Source organism: Erpetoichthys calabaricus, chromosome 10 (genome assembly GCF_900747795.2).
Source record: "Erpetoichthys calabaricus chromosome 10, fErpCal1.3, whole genome shotgun sequence".
NCBI classification, from domain to species: Eukaryota; Metazoa; Chordata; class Cladistia; order Polypteriformes; family Polypteridae; genus Erpetoichthys; species Erpetoichthys calabaricus.
In genome coordinates this window covers 163,452,475-163,478,207 of record NC_041403.2, presented here as the reverse complement: position 1 = coordinate 163,478,207, position 25,733 = coordinate 163,452,475, and the positions used below count along the sequence as shown (strand labels likewise).

Below are 25,733 nucleotides of genomic sequence, written 5' to 3'. Positions count from 1 at the left end.
AAGGGAGCCACAGTGCCTTGCCTCAGAGAACAACACTTAAATTACAAAGAGAAACAGGAGTAGAGAGAAAAGGAAGGATTCTCCATCCATTTATAGTAAGTTCCCTACTGCATATAAGGTACTTGGAGGAATAAAATCTATTGTAACTGAACCTGTGACTGGGTGTGCGTCAGTGGTGTCTGGCTTCCACACTATGTTTATATTATATATAAATATATATAAAAAGTTTTTAATAATTGATATGTATGCTACGGATACTTATAAGAACACAGCAAAAGACGATAAAAATTGCTACCTGTTAAGTATTCCATAATTTTTTTTCTGGACGTCACTGACACATTCACCAACACTTTTACGATTTTTGGAAGCCTATTCCATACCTGTGGAAATAAAAATAACATTCAAAAGTACATATTTATGTAACAAATGTTAAAAAGAATTTGCAGCTTATTCTGATGTAACGTGTACAACGTAACTAACTGGGTGAAGGATGTTGAAGTTCTAGTCAGTTAAATCAAAGGAGCAGAAAACAGCAAAAAATGGGCTGGAGCTTAAAGGGTTAATGGTCAGCCCGGTTTTGAATCACAGATTATTTATTGAACTGCACTTTATGAACGCTGCTGGACTTTGGATTGTTTGAAAATAAAAAGCACCGACCACTTTTTGCATCAGACTTTATTGTTTGTGTCCTCAATTGTCTTAGTCCATGTTGGTCTGCTGGCGTCCGGGGCATCACACCCCATAAAGAGCCGATGTAACACTGAATTTGGATTAAAGGGTTGGAGAGTATTATATATGCAGTTATCTGAAAGTAATGAAAAAAATCTAAAGATAAATTAAAAATGTCCTAAATTTTACACACTTAAAACATACATACAAATTTTTTATTATTACATCTGGACAAGGCACTTAAAGACTTTATTTACCTGTGCCGCTACGATCGTAACTCACTCTCAGTCATTTTGGCTTTTGACAAAAATGTTACGGTGTGCGTGTGTGTTTGACGTCTTCACACGTTAGTTCTACTAACTCATAAAACAGGCTGCTGGAATACCGGACACGACTTGAACCTCCAAGCTTCTCCTTACATTCAATGTTTACAAAGAGTCAATCGAGACTTTACTGGTGTGCCCTCATTTTACTGCTTCTTGTGCGCCATCCTCTGCCTTCGTCTTTTTGTGAGGCTTCCGGCTCTTTGGTTCATTCTTCTTTTTCTGCATAAGGGCTAGTGTGTCTCTCTTCTCAATCTGCCGCAGCTGCTTCTTCTTCATGCGCTTGATCTTGGCAGGGTTGTGGATCTGAGAATTATTTCAAAATGTAATTTAATAATCAGGTCAAATTTTGCTTATAAAACACATTTAAAACAACAACAACAAAAGCTGACCACAGTGAAGTACCTAAAACTCAGCATACATAAACTTAATAATAAAATTAATATATTAAGCACAGTGATGTACATAAAACTAAGAGTAAACTTCATAAGAAAATCAATTTATTAAGCACTAGCTGTCCCCTGCAGCTCCGCCCACGTAGTGGTGAAACAGGACAGTGAGGAAGGCCCTGCCCGGCACCCCACTCACGACATCACGCTTCCCCCTCCCTTCGGCCCACAGCCTAGCGTGAATATATCACTCCTGCAAACGAACTATGATTCTTAACGTAATGAGAGAAGGTGCAAAATCAACTAGAATGTTCAAGCAAATTACAGAAAAAGACCCGATCTAAATCCGTTAAGTAGTTCTCTTGTGAAAAGCAGACAAACATACAGACGTTGGATTTTATCTCTCTCTATATTTATTATCCTTGTCATCTTGTTCCGTTACACCCATCACCCGAGTTGTCCTCTCTCACCACATCCTCCACAAGGCCTTCCTCTTCTCCTCTTACCCGGCAGCTCTATCCTTAGCATCCTTCTCCCAATATACCCCTCATCTCTCCTCTGCACATGTCCAAACCAGCAAAGTCTCGCCTCTCTGACTTTGCCTCCCAACTGTCCAACCTGAGCTGACCCTCTAATGTCCTCATTTCTAATCCTGTCCATCCTCGTCACACCCAGTGCAAATCTTAATGTCTTTAACTCTGCCACGTCCAGCTCTGTCTCCTGCTTTCTGGTCATTGTCACCGTCATCAACCCATATAACACAGCTGGTCTCACTACCATCCTGTAGACCTTCCCTGTCACTCTTGCTGACATCTGTCTGTCACAAATCATTCCTGACACTCTTCTCCACCCACTCCACCCTGCCTGCACTCTCTTCTTCATTTCTCTTCCACACTCCCCATTACTCTGTACTGTTGATCCCAAGTATTTAAACTCCTCCACCTTTGCCAGCTCTACTCCCTGCTTCCTCTGACCTCCCTCTCATTTACACACATGCATTCTGTTTTGTTCTTACTGACCTTTATTCCTCTCCTCTCATATCTCCACCTCTCCAGGGTCTCCTCAACCTGCTCCCTACTATCGCTACAGATCACAATGTCATCAACAAACATCACAGTCCACAGGGACTCCTGTCTAATCTCGTCTGTCGCCTGTCCATCACCATTGTAAATAAGAAAGGGCTCAGGGCCGATCCCTGATGTAATCCCACCACCATCACTCCTATCGCAGACCTCACCACTGTCACACTTCCCTCGTACATATCCTGTACAACTCTTACGTACTAAACATGATTAAATTAATATATTAAATAATTCCTCTGTACTCACCACTTGGACAATCTCAGACTTGAGTTCATTCTCGGCCTTTCGTTTTAGGTTTTCCTCCCTGCGTAGGCGCTTTGCCTGAAAAGCAGTAGATTCAAATTTACAATTAATCTGACGGTGCACTGGAAGGACAAATGACATGTGTATAGCACAGTTACTTACATATTTCAAGTTCAGGAAATTACTTAGGATAAAGGTGAGATAATTGAAAAGACTGACCTGACAGCCTAGTAGTTTACAGTCTAACACCTTATCCACAAGGTCACACTAAATAATGAAATATCTCACAAGGTCCATCATCTTTCAACCCACTCAGTTCAATTCAAAGGCTCAAAATAAAGGAAATTGTGTAATGTATGAATGAGAGTTACGTTTAAAAAGACCGGGGGTTTACATCCCAGGTGGTCCCTGCATAATGTCTGCAAGCTCTTCCCATGTTTAGTAGCGACATAACACAGAAAATGGTGGGGCTGACGCAGAGTGAAATCAGCTGATGTTACCAGGTAAGAGTTACCGGCCTAAGGGAACCTGGGCCAGGTACAAGCCACTGTTGCTACAGGGTGTAATCAACACGATATGGGAAAAAAGCATAAAAGAAGCAGGCAGCAGTTACAAGTCCCAGAGCATACTTCTCTATTCTCTTTATTCTCATTTACCCAGAAATATATAAACGCTTCAATCTCTGCACAGATCAACAATGAAGATCAGTTAAACAATGGTGCATGCCAATTTCCTCTGCGAGACAACAGTGTAAACACATTTACTTTGGTTCAACAATAGTATTGTGGTCAGCTATCAAAAAGTACCTGAATAGAAACCAATGTCCCTAGGCAGTTCTGTACCACCACACTGTGTGTAGATGAGATCCTAATCAAAGCAGGTGACTCTTTAGCAAGATAGTTAAATATTTACAGTGCATCCGGAAAGTATTCACAGCACATCACTTTTTCCACATTTTGTTATGTTACAGCCTTATTCCAAAATGGATTAAATTCATTTTTTTCCCCTCAGACTTCCACACACAACACCCCATAATGACAACATGAAAAAAGTTTACTTGAGATTTTTGCAAATTTATTAAAAATAAAAAAATTGAGAAATCCCATGTACATAAGTATTCACAGCCTTTGCCATGAAGCTCCAAATTGAGCTCAGGTGCAACCTGTTTCCCCTGATCATCCTTGAGATGTTTCTGCAGCTTCATTGGAGTCCACCTGTGGTAAATTCAGTTGACTGGACATGATTTGGAAAGGCACACACCTGTCTATAGAAGGTCCCACAGTTGACAGTTCATGTCAGAGCACAAACCAAGCATGAAGTCAAAGGAATTGTCTGTAGACCTCAGAGACAGGATTGTCTCAAGGCACAAATCTGGGGAAGGTTACAGAAATATTTCCGCTGCTTTGAAGGTCCCAATGAGCACAGTGGCCTCCATCATCTGTAAGTGGGAGAAGTTGAAAACCACCAGGACTCTTCCTAGAGCTGGCCAGCCATCTAAACTGAGCGATCGGGGGAGAAGGGCCTTAGTCTGGGAGGTGACCAAGAACCCGATGGTCATTCTGTCAGAGCTCCAGAGGTCCTCTGTGGAGAGAGGAGAACCTTCCAGAAGGACAACCATCTCTGCAGCAATCCACCAATCAGGCCTGTATGGTAGAGTGGCCAGACGGAAGCCACTCCGTAGTGAAAGGCACATGGCAGCCCGCCTGGAGTTTGCCAAAAGGCACCTGAAGGACTCTCAGACCATGAGAAAGAAAATTCTCTGGTCTGATGAGACAAAGATTGAACTCTTTGGTGTGAATGCCAGGCATCACGTTTGGAAGAAACCAGGCACCGCTCATCACCAGGCCAATACCATCCCTACAGTGAAGCATGGTGGTGGCAGCATCATGCTGTGGGGATGTTTTTCAGCGGCAGGGACTGGGAGACTAGTCAGGATAAAGGGAAAGATGACTGCAGCAATGTACAGAGACATCCTGGATGAAAACCTGCTCCACAGTGCTCTTGACCTTAGACTGGGGCGACGGTTCATCTTTCAGCAGGACAACGACCCTAAGCACACAGCCAAGATATCAAAGGAGTGGCTTCAGGACAACTCTGTGAATGTCCTTGAGTGGCCCAGCCAGAGCCCAGACTTGAATCCGATTGAACATCTCTGGAGAGATCTTAAAATGGCTGTGCACCGACGCTTCCCATCCAACCTGATGGAGCTTGAGAGGTGCTGCAAAGAGGAACTGGCGAAACTGGCCAAGGATAGGTGTGCCAAGCTTGTGGCATCATATTCAACAAGACTTGAGGCTGGAATTGCTGCCAAAGGGGCATCGACAAAGTATTGAGCAAAGGCTGTGAGTACATGGGATTTCTCAGTTTTTTTATTTTTAATAAATTTTCAAAAACCTCAAACTTTTTTCACGTTGTCATTATGGGGTGTTGTGTGTAGAATTCTGACATATTCCAACATATACTATGTGATGTCTACTATCTGCTTTCGGGGAGATGATTGATCTCCAAGGTTATTCCTCTTTTTATTTTATTTTATCGTAGAATCAACTCTCCACAGTGGCCAGCAGTGCAATCGTATGGTGCATGCGTACGGGCGCCGTTCTCATTCCCTACAACCTTCTCCGTCACTTCCCCTCCCTCTTCATATCTTATCATTCGTGAGGCAGATCGAAGACTTAAGTACCATCTTAAGTGAAAAATTAAGGAAAACGTACTAAGTAATTGCAACACAAACACTGACTTAATTAGTTTTAACGTGAAAAGATTCCGACGAATGAAGAGAAGAAGAGGGCCGCTAGGGTGGAGAAAAGAAGAGCTGCTCAGGAAGCAGCAAGCACATCAACCTCTGAGCAAATGAATGGTAAATGTACAGAGAAAGAAAGAGGATGAAAACTAGGAATGTTCAAGTCAAGTATATTCACTGCACGTTATCGTTATAGCAGTGCACCGTTATTGGTTAGTAAATAATCAATTAAATAACCAGAACACCTGGACAAGCAGAATGAAAATTAGGTTGAAAATACTGTTAATGACTCCAAAAAAAAAAAAACTATATATTCCCCATATAACTGCTAAGTACATTTTAATAAAAAAAAATATCTACTAAACTTAGTTTGCAATTTCTACATGGACTACAAAACACAGAAACTGGGAAATAGCAAATCAATTAAGTAGGCTAAGAGTAAAATGAAAAACGGAAATTGGTTGGAACAAAAACCTGCAGCCACAGGGGGTCCCCAGGACCGAGTTTGGGGCCCACTGTATTACACAGATGCAATTTAATGCTACCATCATAACTGCCCAGCCACCTCGAATACCGTCACGAACCTCCTTCTCTTTGGCTTTGTCTTCTTGCAGCTGCCTGGCAAAATGTTTCATCATCTTTTTCTCTTGTTTCTCTTGCATCTTCTTTTCCCAGGAGGTGCAGAGTGACTTGCTCTTCAGCATACTTGAAAACCTAAGGTGATCAATTGAAAAAGAGAATGCACTGAAAGGTGGAAAATGGCTAAAACATTTAATAGGTGTATGTAAAGCTCACGGCTGTATCACCAAAACACCTGAGAGAACACAAGCAGTTGGGCAAAGAAGAATGGGGGGGAATAAATGACAGAGCTGATGGAGAGGGAGACCTGTGCACACAAACTGTCAGTTACTATGCACTGACGTGAAGGGTGTGGACGCTTATGTGGCCTATTATCTTTTATATTTGTAATTAATTTAGAGAGAGATCTGTTTTCACTTTGCATTAAAGGGTCTTTTCTGCTGACCCAAGTAAAAACGATCAACGGTGAGTCAATGTTGCATAACAATAAAACGTGAAAAGTTGCAAGGTTCTGAATATTTTTATAGGCACTGCATGTCCCCTTTCAGTGCAATGTTACTACATATCAAATTATGCGATAGCACTTCAGTGCAGCACACCAGTATGTACAGCGCCCTCCATAATGTTTGGGCCAAAGACCCTTTTTTCCTTGATTTCCCCCTCTGCTCCACAGTTTAAAATGATAAATTCAACAATTCTTCAGACATTGTGATTAAAGTGCACATTGCAGACTTTCATTTAATGGCATTTTCATACATGTTGGTCACCCAACTCGTTTTCTACACGGTTGTCCACCCAAATGTCCATTTTTGGGACATGGCAAAGGCAGTCATATTCTGGACGTTGTCACATATCCCTAACATGCAATGACTGCTTGAAGTTTGCATTTACAAGCTGAAATTGGGATGCGCTAGAGCCCACCGAGTATATAGCAGTGGTCCCTTGCATTACAGGCTCTGTGGGTGTGAGGTACTCAGCGTGATCAAAGCTCAGGAGAGACAGAGACAGATGAAGAGCTCTGATTGATTGATAGATAGATAGATAGATAGATAGATAGATAGATAGATAGATAGATAGATAGATAGATAGATAGATAGATAGATAGATAGATAGATAGATAGATAGATAGATAGATAGATAGATACTTTATTAATCCCAATGGGAAATTCACTGAGTATTGTGGTGTGATTTGGTATTTTGTAGCTGCTTGGAACTGCTGTTTAATTTGTTTTTCCTAATTATTGCTACTTTGTGGCCATGTGTTGAATACTAGTTGTGTAAGCCCATGCTGTAAAGGGCCCGGGGTCCTAGAAACTATTAAAATCATCAGGGAAAAAAAAAAAAATTCACGATCGATCTTTACTTGTCCCCAGGGTGAAATTTGGTGTACATTTTGAAACGAGCTATGGAAATTTTCCTTGTTTTTAATGTTGGTTGAGAAGGAAATAACCCAAAATCAAGTACTTATTACACATTTTTTGCTCTCAATCTACGACGTTATTTTCCATTTTCTTACTCTTTCCCCGACGAACCCAGAATCAACAATACTCTGTTCAATGCTTGTATGGACTGGGTGTTGTGCAAGTTTCTTGGGGTCCAGCGGCTGTGGGGCATCCGTTGATGAAGAAAGGTTCACGGATGTCGACTTTGCTGACGATGCTGTGATCTTCACGGAGTCAATGGAGGCTCTGATCAAGGCTCTCGAGAGACTGAGCGAGGAGTCTAAGTGTCTAGGCTTGTGAGGGTCCTGATAAAAACCAAAGAGCCTGGCCTTTAAGAACCTCCAGTGCACGGCCATCAGCAGTGTGTCTGTCTGTGGAGACAGTGTCGACCTCGTCGAGAGGTTTACTTACCTCGGCAGTGACATTCATGTCTTTGGTGACTCTTCCTATCAAGTCAGTAGACGGATTGGGAGAGCATGGGGGGTCATGAGGTCGCTGGAAAGGGGTGTGTGGCGCTCCTGATATCTATGCAAAAGGACAAAGGTCCAAGTCTTAGAGTCTTGGTGCTCCCTGTCTTGAGGCACATAACCTGCACTGTGAGGGAGCGTCACTTACGGCACTACGGCCATGTGGCACGTTTCCCTGAGGGTGACCCAGCTCGTTAGATCCTCATTGTTGGGGACCCGAGTGGCTGGACCAGGCCAAGGGGTCACCCATGTAACACCTAGCTGCGGCAGATAGAGGGTCATTTCCGGAGGGTGGGACTGGACCGTGTGCCAACCGGGATCCCAAGTTGTTTTGTCGTGTAGTGGGTGCGGCAAAGCGTTGTACCAGTGCATGCTCACCAGCTTGACTTGACTTACTCTTTCAAAATAGTCAGGAATTTATTTTTAGAAGGTTAGAAAGATGTCTTTGTATTGTTCAGAAAAGAGAAAATTGTTTCATTGGTTTGAACTTTGAAAAAGTTCCACCAGGACATTGCTCAAATGGAGAGACCTTATAGTTGAACAAGAAGTGAGCCCAGGTCAGCAGGCATCTCTTGGCCATTCCACCATGAAACACCTTCAGAGGATTACATGGTGGGATGGAGGGACTACCTGGTGCTCTCTTTTTTAGAAGAAAATTGCCTCAGAGCCTGTTGAAGACAGGTAATATAATAATTTAAAAAATAGCTGCTATCTCTTGCCCTACATGTACCCTTTCCTCACTATCTGCATGTGTCGAACATGCTTAGCTTCACATGGACTGTTCTGAAGTGCACTTTGCACCTGACAGCCAGCCTACTGTAGGAATGAATGATTTGGTTACCCCTTTCGGATATGAGTGGGCTTTCATAATGAAATGACCCCCCAAACACACACACTCTGAACATGGAGCCGTCACAGATCAGTTCAACATGAATGCTCATGACACGATGACCCTGCATACTCGGCACCACCAGGGCCTCACATCAGGTACTACTTTATTAAATATGCGTTAGCTCAACTGCGGATCCACCGATGGATTAATCCCGCATGTAAAAACTGCCCCCTAAAGCTCTACCCTTGCCAATTACAGACCGTCACCTCTTTTTTGTCCTGTCTTTCCAGACGCGCCCAGACTTCGGCTTCCCCAGCGGAATCGGTACTTGGTTGTTCGTGACGGGTTTGCCGTTTGTCAGCCGGACCTGCTCCTTTTCACGTGCGGCTTTCGCTTCGTCCTTCTCCATTTTTATCCGTTTTGACTCCCCGCCGTCCTGTTTCTGTGGCCCAGTCGACTCCTCTTTCTTGTCCTCTTTGACCGGACAGTCGGTTTCTTCGTTAACAGCTCGATGCGCCTCGCCACTACGATCGATCGGTTTCGGCTCGACTGCCTCATCTTCGGCTTCAGCGCTTCCCTGGCTTCTGGACTCTTTCTTTGCCGGAGATGTCGCTTCTTCTGTAGTCTGTGGTAAAGTTTCCGAGTCTTTCGAAGTTGTGTCCTCTACTTCTTCGGAATGAAGCCTCTGCGACTTTCTGGCGGGTCGGCGGCGTGACTGAGGCGTCTGCTGAGCAGCTTCTGTGACCGCAACCGGCTGAGATAGTAGTCGGCGACCACTCCGGGTCTGCAGCGGTTCCTCCAGCTCTAGACTGGGACTCGGATCAGATGAAGGATTTTCGACAGTTTTAATCTTAACACTCCGCCGAGACATGGTAACCCTGCAAAAAATTACAAAGCAAGTCACACGTGGATCAAGCGTCCTTCCGGGAGACGCACGTTGCTCTCCCCTGAAATAGATCGGTAATGCAATATCATAGAAAGTGCCTGCTGCCACCTAGCGGCTTGAATGACTAATCTCGGTAATGTATTTTCAAGCGGTTCTCAACCTTTCTAGTGCCGCGACCCTTTAATACAAGTTCCCATGCTGTGGCGACCCCAACTGTAAAATTATTTTCGTTGCTACTTAATAACTGTAATTTTGGTACTGTTATGGTGTTGTTGGTGGTACTTGCCGCCAGTGTCAAGTCTGGCTTTCTTGACTCCATCAGCTTTGCTTCTAAAATACTGGGTATCCTTGCCGGCAAAGCTCAGATGCTTGCTATCAAAATGACGTTTCAGTTTGTTCGGCTTCATAGATTCGGCTGATAGAACTTCATTACAAATAACGCATTGCGGTTTCTCAATTCCTGTTGTAACTATTGAAGTAAAACCATATTGTAAAAAATCGTCACTATATTTTCTTTTCTTAACGTTCTTCTCTACATGATCCATTATGTCATGGGTTGGTTCGCTAATGAAAATATTATATAACCATAGCTTCAATAACATGAACTATAAAACGTTTGTTTATGCTTTACTAATTAGAAATGAATGTGATTTCAATTACGTCACGAAGTGCGTAATCCCTGCAACGGCCCGTTCGATGTACAGTAATGTAAACAGTTAAAAATAATAAAGTTACGACAATTAAAACGTTTGAAAGTATTCTGATTCAATTGTCTGCAACATCTATCCTCGAATGACAATTATAGTAAAAAAAACTAGTAACTACCACTGGAAAAAAGTTGTACAATATCAAGTTTTACACATTAGAATAGACAAAACCCATATTTCCAATGGTCTTAGGTGACCCCTGGCAAATCGTCATTCGACCCCCGACGGGGACGCGACCCACAGATTGAGAACCGCTGCTTAGGTTACTAAATCAAGGGTTTGCAGTAGTGGCTGCTGGTTATGTTGCAAATAAAAGTAGGGGATGCTAAAATGGAGTTTATATTAAAAAATGTATAAAAATGGAAAAATCTTTAATTCAATGCTGTCTTCCATATGAGAGTTGGCATAATATAGTTCTTCACTGCTGACGATCTTTACCTTTCTTCATAAGTGCTTGACATCTGTCAAAATCAGACCATTTCTTGATGTTCGTCAGTCATCCTATTATTGGTCTTCCTCTGATTTCATTTAATTTCTATTTGTCCTTGAAGCAGTCAACTCTGCATATTGTCCCACCTTAAAAGATGGCCACAATATGCAGCTTTCTTCATCTTGATCATGGGGATGATATATTTCTTTGAATTCGCCAAATTTACAACATCCTCATTTTCACTGCTCAAGGTATCTTCATCAACGTTCTATAAAATGCTTCTGTCTTCTCCATGCTTGCTTGAGTGAACATCCACGTTTCACGGCCATATACTAAAGACTATATCTAAAATTTGACGATTCTCTTCCTTTGTTTAGAATAGTGGACTTTGCTATAAGACTGATGTTCATGCTTTAAATGATCCTGTAGCTATCAAAATTCTTTTGGTACTTTCTTCATTGCATTATCCATCTTCTGTCAGTATATGGTCCAGGTATGTAAATGTTCTAAGTTGTTTCCCCACCATATTCCCCCTGGGGACAAATAAAGTTATAAATAGAGGCAGACAAATATTGACAAATAAACAGATAGTCCACCTGAAGGTAAGCATGTCCAAGCACGGCTAGTACTTAGATGGGAATACCAACCATGAAAAATTTGGTTTGCTGCTGGAAGAGGTGTTGGTGAGGCCAGCAGGGGGCGCTTATCCTGTGGTCTGATTGTCAAAGTCAAGTCAAAGTGAACTTTATTGTCATCTCAACCATATACAATATACAATTATACAGATAGACGAAATTGCGAAGCTCACGGTCCACAGTGTAACAACATGACGTGCAAATAATACATTAAAAATAGAATTAAAATTTAAAATTAAAACACAAACAAGACAAGACATTGCGCAAAGACAAGACAGAGAAGTAGCAGCAATATTGATGTGTAAGATATGTAATATAATAAATAAATAACAAATAATAGATATAGATAATACAGAAATGATCAGTGTATGATAATAGTTGTTTAAGACGTGTAGACAATGACAGGTCAGAATGTTTCACAGCAGAAGGATATCAAGAGTGTCGAAATCCTTAAAGGTCACGATGAGATTTTCAGTTCTGTTCTACCTGCACACTCGTCTTTACAGGACAGTGGCTCGCATGTATAAAAGTTCTGGTGGTTGAGGCCGTGTGGAAGGTGCCAGGGGGCAGCCTGGTGTTAAGGAGTCTGACAGCTTGGGGGTAAAAACTCTCCTGCAGCCTGGCAGATCTGGCTTTGATGCTGCAGTTTCTTCTCTTGGATGGCAGAAGTGTGAAAAGTCCATGTGTGGGGTGTAAGGGGGGTCCAGCACAATGCTGCAGGCCTTGCGGACACTGCGTTTGTGAAATATGTTCTGTAGTGAAGGGATAGGCACCCCAATAATGTTCTCTGCTGTCTTCACTATCCTTTGCAGGCGCTTGCGGTCGGATATGTTGCAGTTGCCATACCAGACAGTGATGCAGCTGGTCAGAACACTCTCAATGGTGCCTCTGTAGAACATGGTGAGGATGGAAGGGGGAAGACTTGCTCACTTCAGTCGCCTCAGGAAGTGTAGTCTCTGCTGGGCTTTCTTGATTAGTGATGAGTTCCTCAGTGGAACCCAATGCCCCAGTGCAGTGACATTCCTGGTCATAAAAGACTTTATAAACAGTTGGGTGTAATCCAATGTACTGGATAAATTACCCAATGCAACCTAGTTATTTTGTCCCCCAATCATCCTCTGTCTGTAACCGATTAAATATTTCTTACCCCTTCACCACCTAACAGCCATCGTGTGATGAATGTACTGGCGTAAAAATGGCTACCTGTGAACGCTGCACATAAGTGGTGGTTGAAGTGGCTCCCAACTCATTATTTAATAATAATTCATTATATTTATATAGCGCTTTTCTCAGTACTCAAAGCACTATCCACACAGGGAGGAACCGGGAAGCAAACCCACAATCTTCCACAGTCTCCTTACTGCAAGCAGCAGCACTACCATTGCGCCACCTGTGAGGACTAGAGTACTTTGAGTAGCGAGAAAAAGTGCTATACAAATGTAAAGAATTATTATTAGTATTATTATTATTATTACAGTAGTAAGTGCTGCACCTCAAGTAAAACTTTTACATACTTGTCTTCAAAAAAAAAAAGTTTTTTGCTACCGTCAAAAATTTTAGGAGGTCTATTTATAGATTTGAAGGTGCTCTATCAATATCCAGTGTTTAAGTGTTATACTTCCTTTCACATCTATCTATCTATCTATCTATCTATCTATCTATCTATCTATCTATCTATCTATCTATCTATCTATCTATCTATCTATCTATCTATCTTAATCTTGATCATCAGCACTCTCATTCTTGTTACTAGCATGTGTAACCACAAGGAGCGCCACTGAGCCAATAAACCCACATACAGTACACAGTAATATACACCCAGATCTAATTATGCAATTTTCATTACGCTATAACTTAAGTTTATTACAAAAAAATTCTTTTTGTTGCCGATAGATGGCAGCACCTGCCCTGTATTCGTTTATTACAAGATCCATCCATCCATCCATTTTCCAACCCGCTGAATCCGAACACAGGGTCACGGGGGTCTGCTGGAGCCAATCCCAGCCAACACAGGGCACAAGGCAGATATTTCGAACAATTCTTTTGTCTTGCATTGTTTCCCTGCATTGCATTAAAAGTTGCATAATTAGATCTAGACCACCTTATACAGTACAATTCCAGGTTCAAATACATGATTTTATTTGTCATAATCGCCTTGTTTTCCAGAACACCAACAAAAATACACCATTTACAATTCTCTCCTTCTTCCTCCAAGAATGTTGCCCGCTGCCTCCCGACTCTGACTCAATTGAAGTGAGGTGGCAGGCTATTTTTTAAACTTGATGTGGGAACTGCTTTTCTTCTCATGTCCTGGTCTCCCAGATACCAGGGCAGTCCTCCCCTGGCAGCGCCCTCTGGCAGTATCCAAAGACCCCCAACTGGGCTGCATTTCCGGACTCCAACTCCCATGCCACATTGCAGGTGTTTTAATCTTGTCCAGCCTTGAGGGACACTGCCACCAACCCTGATGGAGAATGAACCGCTCCCGGTAAGCGTGTTTGCCCAGTTCATCCATTATGGCCTCCTGGCCGGGTATGAATCCATCCTTTATCCCTGCCAGGATGCCCGTCATTTCTCCCTGACACCTACACATGCTGTTTGTTTTCATTGCATTCATGGCTTTCCCCACTTCATTAGTAACATTTAAAAATCTCCTGTAACTCTGTTTCTATTTCTACCCTCAAAACAGTGTCATCAATATATCAAAATGTATTAAAAACTACTCCATCGAGCTTTATTCCCTTAAAATGCTGCTGACGATATTTTCAGAATATAAATTGAATCGACATGGTGAAAGAACACATCACCATGCACTCCTCTCTTAATCCAAATTTATTGCGATAAACCATCATTCTGTTCGAATAAATTCCTTTTGATTTCAATACAGGGGTTATGAATTAATCTCAGATCTTTTGATTCACTATCCAGTTGTTATAAGCAGTTAATCATTTTTGTAATCAATGAAACACAAATGTTATATATTACAAATCTAGGTGCATGAATTTAAAAGCAAGAAAACCATAACGTAGCAAACGACAGGACTCGTGCTACTGTATTAAACTTTCACGTAATTAAAGCTTTACGTTGAATCGTCTATGTTCTTCTTATTTTTTATTGTGTCGAAGTTTCTATTAGTATAACGGTTTCTTTAATTGGGTGCGTTGTGTACTTCGCATACTACTCCATAAATAGCCTTAACAAAAATAACAGCACTTTACAGTCATAGAACAAGCGACAGTGTCTGTTCCAAGGTGGGCGGGGTCTCTTGGGGGCGGGACGTGAGGGGGAGCGGCACCAGTGGCTTAAACCACGACCTTGAGGCGCGGTGACGTCAGCCACATTCGCGCGACACAGCCCGCCGGAAGTGGGAGTGGGGTTGTCGATCGGAAACAGATTTAAGGAGGTGAGCGGATATTTACGTTAATTTTTTTTTTAAACAATATAAAAAAAAAAACCCTCTCGCGTGCTACTGTTTACGAAGAGCACAGTTTGTATGCCGTAACTTTTTAGGTTAGCGCCCCTCGATGCAAGAGGGACATTTCTAGACTAAACATGTTGTAATTTTTCTGCTTGGTGTGCCGTCTGAGACGGACGGCTTTGATTTCGTTTAATTAAACAGATGAGCTGTGCATGAGGTTTGGTGAAGCAGAATAAATAAGCGCAGTAATACCCCGATCATGTTCATTGAGGATTGATGTTTGATAGCAAAATTAATTTTTTTCTGTTTGCCATCCCGAGACCCGCTGCGTCACCCAACTGAGTTTGTGACTGTTGCTTGACTTCTCCTTAGGAACTTGTTTAGTTTAATTTTTAATAGCTTGTGTAGTATGAATTTTCGTCATGCCACATTTTCTTGCTTTATAAAACTGGTGGATACTGCACGGTGGCGTAGCGGTACGAGCCGTTGAAAGGTAGCTCCACGAGCAAGGGTTCGACTCCGTAATATCGCGATCATTTTGCCGTATCCAGTAGAATTTCCCGATAAGTAAACTGCTATCAATTGATTCTATGAGGGGGAAAAAAGCTTGGTAGGAAAGCTGATGAGTGAAATTATTTATTTATTCGAGAACAAAGATGTGCGAATGCCAGCCGAGTGTAAATCTCAGAAATAATAGGCAAGATGCCACTGGAACCCACTCGTTCAGAAAACACAGCCGATACTTTATTACTAGTTCATGAAGATTAAAAAAAGTCTTCTGGAATATTTTTTATATTTGCGATTGTAATCGTTTATTTACACCTGAGTGCGCTCCGTGGCTCATTACCTCGGGTGGTGTTACTTCTTGCACGTGAAATTATTGCCTCACCGTCTTCTCTTATTTCTTTAGGAGTTTCATGTTTCTGCACATTTTATGCTTTATAGCTGGATTATCCTTCCTTTTTGTCTGCTAAAAATGTATTAGTCTTGAAAGCAGCGTTGGACTCGATTTATGAATTAACTCTAATTCCAATTCAATCAAGTAGTACTAGGGTGTTGTACCGTGTTAGCCATTATGAATGTAGAGAAAAGCCAAGCAAAATGACACCTTTTATTGGCTAACTAGAAAGATTACAATATGCAAGCTTTCGAGGCAACTCAGGCCCCTTCTTCAGGCAAGACGTCTTGCCTGAAGAAGGGGCCTGAGTTGCCTCGAAAGCTTGCATATTGTAATCTTTCTAGTTAGCCAATAAAAGGTGTCATTTTGCTTGGCTTTTCTCTCAATTCAATCAAGGAAATAGAATTAAAGTTTAATAATATATATACTGGAAGTTGAATTTATTTCAATGAAATTCTGCCGGCGCATCTGTGAGATTAGTTCGATTTTTAACTATTACTATTAGTAATACTACTACTATTACGGGTGTCCAGCCTCGATCTTGGAGGGTTACTGTGGCTGCCTGTTTTCATTCTCTCTCCTTGCATACTCGGTGATCACGTTTTGTTGCTAATTAACTTTTTCTTCACCTTCACTTTAATTGACTCGGACCCCTCAGTTGTTCCTTTGTTCTTTAATTAGCAGCCAAATAATTCTGAGATACAAAACGAGCCAACACATGACCAGCTAACCAGTGTCTGTCATTTATTCATTTGAAAATAGAGAATAGGCTGATCTTGCCCAGGTCCACAAAACATTTTGATGGTGGTCTTAGACAAAAGAAAATCAACCCCCGATGGCCATTTTGAAAATGTCCGCAGTGGCAGAATGAGAGCACCAGCAAGCCAAGGAATTAAATGGTGGGTTTAATTAACAAGAGTCAGTTTCTAATTAGGAAACTAGTTGGAGTCTGACGCACCCATTTCGCTGGTCATCTGTTCAGTCATTTTACTTCACATTTTGTTTTGTCTTCCGTTAAAAAAAGAAACAATTTAGAGGGCCGAGTACTTGAATGAAGGGAAGTCAATCAAAATCAACAGCAGAAATTTATGAATAAAGTCACGGGAAGGAAAACCTGCAGCCACTGTGGCCTTCCGGGATCAGAGTTGGACAAACAAAATAAAAGTTTCATTGTAAGACATATGAAGACCGGTAAGGTAAATTAAGCAAACTGAGAACCTGAGGTTTTGTATATACAGCTTATGCCAGTACAGGCTTACAAAAATAGCTTTTCTGTTTTTATAAGTGTAAGTTGCTAAATAAGGTGGTGTAAATTGGTACTGTCTGGCTTGCTTTAAACCATATGATACAATAGCAGGTAATTTTCACAGATACACTTAACATTCTTTCAGTGCTATAGCTTTACTTTTATTGCACAGAGCCACCATTACATTCTCAAATTTCACACCAGCAAGACTGAATCTGTCAGGCCTACAGATTCTGCCTATCTAGTAAGGGAAGTGGTTCTGGTTGTCCTTAGTATGGACTGGTAGGCTTAGGTGACTTGGTACCTCCTGTGTGGCTGTGGATGGGGCTTTGGTATCCACATAACATAAAAAGCTTTGTTCTCTTATTTGGGGTTTCAGAACAAACCTTTGTATTTTGGAAATGTTGCTAGAGAGTGTTAGTAACTCCTTGATGTTGTGTTTTTCTTCACCCATATCCACCAGTCAAGTCTGAATCCTAGGTCCAGGGTGACAACCAGTCCACGTCTACAAACCTTGCCAGACATTTTTCAGTAGAAGATTGAGTTGTTGTGAAAGTTTTGCTTGGTGGCCGGTACATGGTGAAGAACTCGGAGCATTATTTCCTTTAATAACATTACATTTTGCCAATGTGAAAGGACATAATTGGGAGAAAGAATCTAACGACGCCTGCTGCCTAATCCACACCAATTCCTTGTACTCCTCTGTTACTGGTGCCAGCATACGGCTCAATAGGAGAGCAGCTGGTGCTTGTTGAAGTGTGGCATTTGAGTGAGTCTGTTATCATAAGAACATAGCAAGCTGGTTACGTTTGCAGATGATACCAAGATAGGTGGATTAGCAGATCATTTGGAAGGAGTTGGATAGCAGACTGGCCTGGGTAGATTTGTGGCAGATGAAATTTAATGTCAGTAAATGTAAAGAATTACACATAGGAAGTAAAAATGTGAGGTTTGAATACACAATGACCGGTCGGAAATTCAAGAGAAGACCTTATGAGAAGGATGTAGGAGTCATAGTGGACTCTAAGCTATTGACTTCCAGACAGTGTTCAGAAGGCAAACAGAATGTCAGGTTATATAGCGCCTTGATGTGTGGAGTACAAGTCACAGGAGGGTCTGCTCAACCTTTATAACACACTAGTGAGGCCTCATTTGGAGTCCTGGGTGCGAAAAGGACATAACAGCAGCAGAAAAAGTACAGAGAAGAGCGATTCAGCTGATTCCAGGACCACAGATGATGAGTTATGTGGAAAGATTAAAAGAGCCGAGCCTTTACAGTTTAAGCAAAAGATGATTAGGAGGAGACATAATTCAGGGGTTGAAGATTATGAAGGGAATTAGTCCAGTGGATCGAGATGGTGACCATAAAATTAATTCAGCAAGAACACGGGGACACAGTTGGAAACTTAAGGGTAAATTTCACACAAACATTCAGATCGCTTTTCTTTATACAGAGAACCACAGACACTTGGAATTAGTGACCAAGTAGTGTGGTAGACAAGGAGGACTTTAGGGACTTTCAAAACTCAATGTTATTTTGGAAGAATTAAGTGGTCAGGACCAGTGAGGTTTGTGGGCTGAATGGCCTGTTCTGATCTCGATTTTTCTAATTTAAGCTATCTTGTTCATCGTTTGAGATTCAGTTGGAAAACCTATGCAGACAAGTAGACAACAAGTAAAATTCATACGCACAACATCTGACTAGAGGATGCTAGAACCGTGAGGTACACTTGGCCACATCTGGGGAACATTCTTCCACAATCTACACAGACCTCTAATGTTCTTCTGTGAACTTGATGATACAGGCAGTGATGTTCTTTTGTGATGACCACAGGGTTTTGTTCCTTCCTTTCCAGAGATTCTGGATATTACTGCTAGTCAGCTTATATCTCACTGTTATCACCTTATGAACATAGACCTTGGGCAAAAAAAAAACGGATCTACAGACCCAAAATCACTTGTTCTGGACTGGAACTAATGCTATTTGGTGCTCTCCTGTTTACTTTTGTATGCATCTTTGTAGTTGCTAATTTTCAAATTTTACTCTATAAAATACCTTTCAAATTCTTGTCTGCTCCTTTTCAATTTGTGATCATCAGTCTGTGTTCTTGTCTTTTATGTTACTGCTGCTGCTGTACGCATATGAATTTCCCCTTGGGATTAATAAAGTTTTATCTAATCTAATTTTAGGACAAGGTGATATTTTGTGTGGTATAAAAGCAACATCTGAATTAAATTCCGTCATGTGGCATTCATCAAGCCTGAGTTAAATACGTTCAAAATGAGGCATTTCTCGTGACCTGGAACATTGTTATGCTAGTTCTTCATCACTATTGTAAGTTAAAGAGCCATTTTTGTTCACCTAATGGCCTTCCCCTTGCATTTGGGCGAACATAAACCAGATGCTGGTGTGGCTGTTTTGCTCCGCTAATGACATTCGCACTTTTGTTTTGCTTTGATTGTCAGTCAGTTATTAATAGTTAACCATGCTTGCTTGCGCATTTTATTTTGTATTGCTAATTTAATCCTTTGTCTGAGCTGGCTTTATGCAGCGCATAGTTACACACAGCTACTGTGAGATGCCTATGTTGGCAGAGAATGCAAAAAAAAAAATTACAAAAGCCATTTCAAGTACTGGATTTGTGACAGAAATGCAGCTATAGACCGTATTTCGCTAATTATCTACTTGTGTTAAAGCCAGAAATGAAGTTCAAGAACAGAAAATAAATAACAAGCACAGCTTGGGTTGCATCTGAGCTCGTATATATTCATAGTCATGTGTTTCTGAATGCATTCAGAGCTTTTATGCTAAATCAGTTGATACATATGAGGGGTGTACTGAGCGTAATGCTTGGCAGTGCATAACTCCTTTATTAACAACACGAGACAAGTACAGGCACATATTATGTGTGAAGTAACCCTTTGTTTGCAACTTGGTACAATTCAAAATTGTCTCTACCATTCACCACTTTTGAACCCACATGTCAAATCCACTTTGGGAGAAACTGTCTTTGGGAACTCCCTGGTCCGGCATCTGATGGCTTCGTCCACTTTGCCTGTATCATCGAAGCTATCGATGGCCATCTGCTACATGGTTTGTCTTCAGCACTGGTGTTGCCTTCTTTAAACATTTGAACAATCTAGACGGAAACAGGCTATTTAGCCCAAAGTTCTCGCCAGTCTCACCCACCCAGTTCTCCCAAAATAAGGCTTTTCAGCCCAACAGAGCTCGCCAGTTTTATCTACCCAATTCTTCCAAAATAAGGCCAACAAAGCTACCCAGTCCTATCCACCCAGTTCTTCCAGAATAGGACCATTCAGGCCAACAAAGCTACCCAGTCCTGTACACCCAAATCTTCCAGAATAGGACCAGTCAGGCCAACAAAGCTACCCAGTCCTATCCACCCAATTCATCCAGAATAGGACCATTCAGGTCAACAAAGCTACCCAGTCCTATCCACCCAATTCATCCAGAATAGGACCATTCAGGTCAACAAAGCTACCCAGTCCTATCCACCCAATTCATCCAGAATAGGACCATTCAGGTCAACAAAGCTACCCAGTCCTATCCACCCAATTCATCCAGAATAGGACCATTCAGGCCAACAAAGCTACCCAGTCCTATCCACCCAATTCATCCAGAATAGGACCATTCAGGCCAACAAAGTTACCCAGTCCTATCCACCCAATTCATCTAGAATAGGACCATTCAGGTCAACAAAGCTACCCAGTCCTATCCACCCAATTCATCCAGAATAGGACCATTCAGGTCAACAAAGCTACCCAGTCCTATCCACCCAATTCATCCAGAATAGGACCATTCAGGTCAACAAAGCTACCCAGTCCTATCCACCCAATTCATCCAGAATAGGACCATTCAGGTCAACAAAGCTACCCAGTCCTATCCACCCAATTCATCCAGAATAGGAGCATTCAGGCCAACAAAGCTACCAAGTCCTTGGCATCAGAGGTAGCCTACAAAACTGGATCTCCGGTTGGTTTACCGGCAGGAGACAAAGAGAACACTCCACATGGATCAAAGTTATCAATGGCCTTCCCTCATGGGTCTATCCTTGGAACTTTTACATTTTCTGATTTCTATTAATGACATTGATCCTGGTATAGTTAGTAAACTAAATTTGCAGATGACACTAAAATTGGAGAGATTATAGACACTCAGAAGGCAGAAAAATAATTCAGAAAGATCTGAGTACACTTCAGACCGTGACGAACACTTCGAAAATGCGGTTTAATGTTGAAAAGTGCAAAGTGCTACACATGGGCAAGAGGAACCTCACTTATAAATACAACTTGGGACACACTGACATTCAGGAAGCTACCTCTGAAAAAGATTTAGGGGTATACTGTATGTAAACACAGTATTTTCATCGACTCAGAAATACGCAGAAGCCATTAAAAAGCAAATCAAATGTGAGATTATATCATAATTTAAATCAAGAGTTGCTATGCTCAAACTATATAATGCACCAGTAAGACCACATCAGAAGTACTGTTGTAGTTTTGGACACCACAGTACAAGAAAGACATAGCAGCATTTGAAGCTGTGCAGTGGACAGCAACCATGTGCATCCCAGGATTTAAGAACATGTCCTACTGGACCAGAATCAGAATTAAACTTATTTAGTCTCGAGCAGAGAAGACTGCTGGGGGTCCTAACCCAGGTCTTCAAACCCTCAACGGCATTGATAGAGCAGATCCAGCAACATTCTTTCAGCTTCAGGTTGAATCGCATACTCAGGGATGCCGGTGGAAATTATGGGGAAGTGCATTTAATACTGAAGCCAGGAAGCACTTCTTTACACAAAGAGGTGTGGGACTCTTGAAAAATCTCCCGAGACATGGAGTTGAAGCAGAAACTGTCACAGAATAAACTTTCCTACATCTTCAAAGAAGGCAGTTACTGAGCCCGGATGACATTTCTTTATTTGCACAGAATTACGCACACACGTCTCAGTCCATGGAGTAAGCTATCAATTAAGCAGTTCATTTATTTTTATACTTTTTCTAATTACCATTACCTCAATACATCACGTCATCTGACACCCCTTTTGAATTTTAAATGCACCCCTTTCCTTCTCTTAGGTTTGCCACACCCCTGTCTTTGAATTGTCGCCGCCCACTTCCACATGCCGTAGACAGTTGAAAGTGCTATCTCTTTGCACGTCTCGCCTACCGTAGTTTATGAACCTGACAATAAAACGTGTTCAGGTCAGCTTAGAAATAATGCAGTAGGTGCAGAAATTTAGAAATGAGTTTGTCTGTTTAGTTTTGCTCAAGTCAGGACTCTGACCACAGCAGCATTTTCACCACAATGTTAAATTCTGTGTCAGAAAATTGAACTTCCTATATCATACTGCTGCAAAGTGTCTTCTGGGTTGTCCGACTTTATGAATGCATTCATGACCGACAAATGAAAATACAAACACTAATTTATATAATTTTTTTTTTTTATTTGCAGGGAATCGACCAATGCACCTCACGCACAAGAGTATGAAAGCAATACGAAAGAAACAGGCAATGCAACTTCATTATGGAATTAAATAATACTCTCCGGTTGAGGATCTAAGAAGGGGACACCAGAAACAACCCCAGATGCTGAAGAAAAAAGTAACGTTTATGAATACAGGAAACTCGTGTAGGTGTCGGTCTCCTAATTAAAAGTAATTCATGGTGCTGGTTATATAAATTGGGTTGAATGTTATTTTCAGCAAAGATGAAGATTGTATGAAACGCAGAGCTCCTGGACTTTAAAGAAGCACAACTACAAAAGGAAAATTTTGGAAGTTTGATGGATCATAAATGGTGTCTTGTGGAAATGTAAATATATTTGAGAGTTTTGCAACAGAGTCTTGTCATGACTGAATGCATTCACCGTCAGATTTGAGATCATTCAAACATATCCAATAGAGCAATCGAGCTGTTCCAATATACACCTAAGTGAAGGCTAAACTACCAAGATGATGGACAACCGTTTTGCGACGGCCTTAGTGATTGCATGCGTCCTTAGCCTCCTGTCAGCGGTGTACCTCTGTGCTTCAATAGGAACAGACTCTTGGTATGAATACCACAGCCCACCACTAGTGAAAGACAATAGCAGTGTCGATGTTTCCCAGCGCTGGGAAGATTTTAACGAGATGGATGAGAAAGCATATAGTGATGTGCTTTTCCAGATGAATGGGACTGTTGGATTATGGAGGAGGTGCATTTTAATGCGCAGAGACTTTCACTGGTATCAGTCCCCAGGTATGTCTGTCTGTCCTATCTATCTGTTATATAGTGCCTTTAACATCTATCTATCTATCTACCTACCTACCTACCTACCTACAGTGGAACCTCGGGTCACGACTGTAATTCATTCCAAAACTCTAGTCGCAACCCGATTTGGTCATGACCCGAAGTAATTTCCCCCATAGGATTGTATGTAAATACAATTAATCCGTTCTGGACAGTGCAAGCTGTATGTAAATATATATATTTTTAAAGATTTTTAAGCACAAAAGTAGTTAATTATACCATAGAATGCACAGTGTAATAGTAAACTAAATGTTTACTTACTTCTTCTGTAATGTTTACTTCTTCTGCTTGGGCCCGTGCTCTCACTCGCTCGCTGCACAGGGAGAGACTGAACACGTGCAGAAATCATTGGCGCGTACGAACCGGACAGGAAACTGGCTTGTTCGTCACCCGAGTGTGTGGTCATCAACAGATGCAAAAGTTTGGCGAAGTTTTTGGTTGTAATCTGATTTGTACGTGGTCCGAGATGTTCGTGACCTGAGGTTCCACTCTGTCTGTCTGTCTTATGGCTATGAGCATCAACAGGTAATTCAAATGAGGCAATTCCTTTATTATAAAGAAATGTCATAACAGGGGATCATCTCCAGAATCTAAGAGCCGTTCTTCAGTCTCATGAAATAACATTGGCAACCTGCAAATCTTGCTCTTCACCAAAGTCTCATCCTTGGTAAAGTCCTTCATTGAACCATCACAGACTCACTTAGAACGTACTAGACATTGGAACGAAGGGTTTTTCCTCTTTGATTGTGCTCAAGCATAATTTGGCGAGCAGTTAACTTCTTCTATCTATCTATCTATTGTTGCAATAACAAGACATTACACAGATAAAGGTTTGGGGCAGCCACCCGTATAATGTGGTATCCTGGCTACAAAGTCGTTTGTTGTATGCACATCAGTGCTCTTTATTGAACAGAGTCCAAAACAAGAGTGACACATAGGGGAAACGGTTAGACTTTTAAAGGGGAAGACAGGATGTGAGGTCATATGGGTCTGGCTCAGGTTCATCTGCCATTGGTTCAAGCCCGGAGGTGACATCACAGGGGCCGGAGCCGGTAAGGTCTACCTACCTACCTACCTACGACTGCTAAACCCACCTTACCAGTTAAGGATTGTTACACCATTGTTTCCCCGACTTTACAGTTCCTTTTTTTATTTTTTCTGTATCATCCTTTCACTTTACAGTACAAAACCAAAAAAACTGTTATTACTCAGGAATCTGTTCAGCATTATAGAGATAAATAATTACAAGACTTTAAATGATTTTTAAATTAATTCGTTAAACCAAAATACAGTACCCTTAAGTAAGCAGCCATAAAGGTTTTGCGAGTGGGTCAAGTCTCCATTAATTTTCAATGATTCTTGAAATGGATGAATAACACTAGGTTTTTAGACCGGGTCACTCTTTGTCTTAGTGACTGTAAGTCTTCCTGGTCCTTGGTGATCTTTGTTTTATCATTAAGGAAGTCTCCCGCCATTTCACAGATCCTCAGTCTCTCTCCAGCACTCGTCGTATGCCACGTCTCGCGTGTTGTTTGTTCGCTGCTTGTTTTGTGTGCACCCTTTGTTTCTGTGAGCAAATGTCTCCTAAAGGGCAATTAAGTGGTCAAAACAGTCCCTGAAAGGCTAAGAGGGAGTGTAAATGTCTCCCTCTCGACGAGACAATAAAAATCTTTTTAGAAGTCACATGTTGCTTGCTGAAGTAGGCTGTAAGGTCGATAAGAACAAATTGAGCATTCACGCAACAAAGCAGAAAAAAATCAGAAATTCGCTGAAGTGTCAGTGCAGCCTCTATGACACCAAAAATGGCCTCTCTGGCTTGCAATAAATGAGCACTACTGAGAGGAGGTTGAGGAGAGCAAGAGGAAGGAGTTTTAAGGCTAGTAAGGCATGGCTGGCAAGCTATGTTAAGAGCCCACCAGCCTGAAGAACTTAAAGATCATGAGAGAATCGACATTGGCTATTTATGTAGCCTTTATATTGTATGAGGCATTATAAGTAAAGTATATGAGAGGATGCGCGTAGGTTATATGCAAATACTATGCCATTTAATATAAACATCCATGGATTTTGGTATCTGCAGGGATTGATGAAGGGACGACTAAAATATTCTGAAAGTGAAAAATACTTCTGCCGTAAAACAAACGGAAGTTAATTTGACCAAAATTATTTTTAATTTGACCAGTTTTCCACTGAGTTTGATATCTTGAGAAAATGGTTTGTGGTAGAGAAATTCCAGTTACACAAATGGAGTCGGCACATCTATACGGTACACCAATATTTTTTTTTAGCGTCATCTATTTAAATGTAACAAGTTAAAAAGTCGAACTAGAGGATGTTTTGTCAGTCTAAGTTCTCGATATTAGATTTGTAAGGCTGTGTCTTGTCGCTGCTGCAGTTTGTGGTTTTCATGGATTTCAGGATATCAGGAA

General features: G+C 41.4%; 2 protein-coding genes across 4 annotated transcripts in view; one reads left to right on the top strand and one right to left on the bottom strand.

Moving 5' to 3' along the window:
* Positions 1-319: 319 nt before the first annotated feature.
* On the bottom strand, positions 320-9,716 carry ccdc86 (coiled-coil domain containing 86). Its single transcript, XM_028812368.2, has 4 exons — positions 9,036-9,716; positions 6,034-6,163; positions 2,710-2,784; positions 320-1,298 (listed from the first exon to the last, which is right to left on the bottom strand). The coding sequence occupies exons 1-4, from the start codon at positions 9,638-9,640 to the stop codon at positions 1,134-1,136; spliced, it is 975 nt and encodes a 324-aa protein (XP_028668201.1). The 5' UTR covers positions 9,641-9,716; the 3' UTR covers positions 320-1,133.
* Positions 9,717-14,759: 5,043 nt separating this feature from the next.
* Positions 14,760-25,733, top strand: part of LOC114659733 (claudin domain-containing protein 1-like) — a 32,017-nt gene continuing 21,043 nt past the window's right edge. For all 3 annotated transcript variants that reach the window (XR_007936041.1, XR_007936040.1, XM_028812367.2), the window contains exons 1-2: positions 14,760-14,830; positions 22,469-23,253. Coding sequence is in view for 1 of the 3 variants with exons in the window: in XM_028812367.2 (XP_028668200.1) it covers positions 22,968-23,253 (286 nt within the window). In the remaining 2 variants the exon portion in view is untranslated. The remainder of the gene's footprint in view (positions 14,831-22,468; positions 23,254-25,733) is intronic.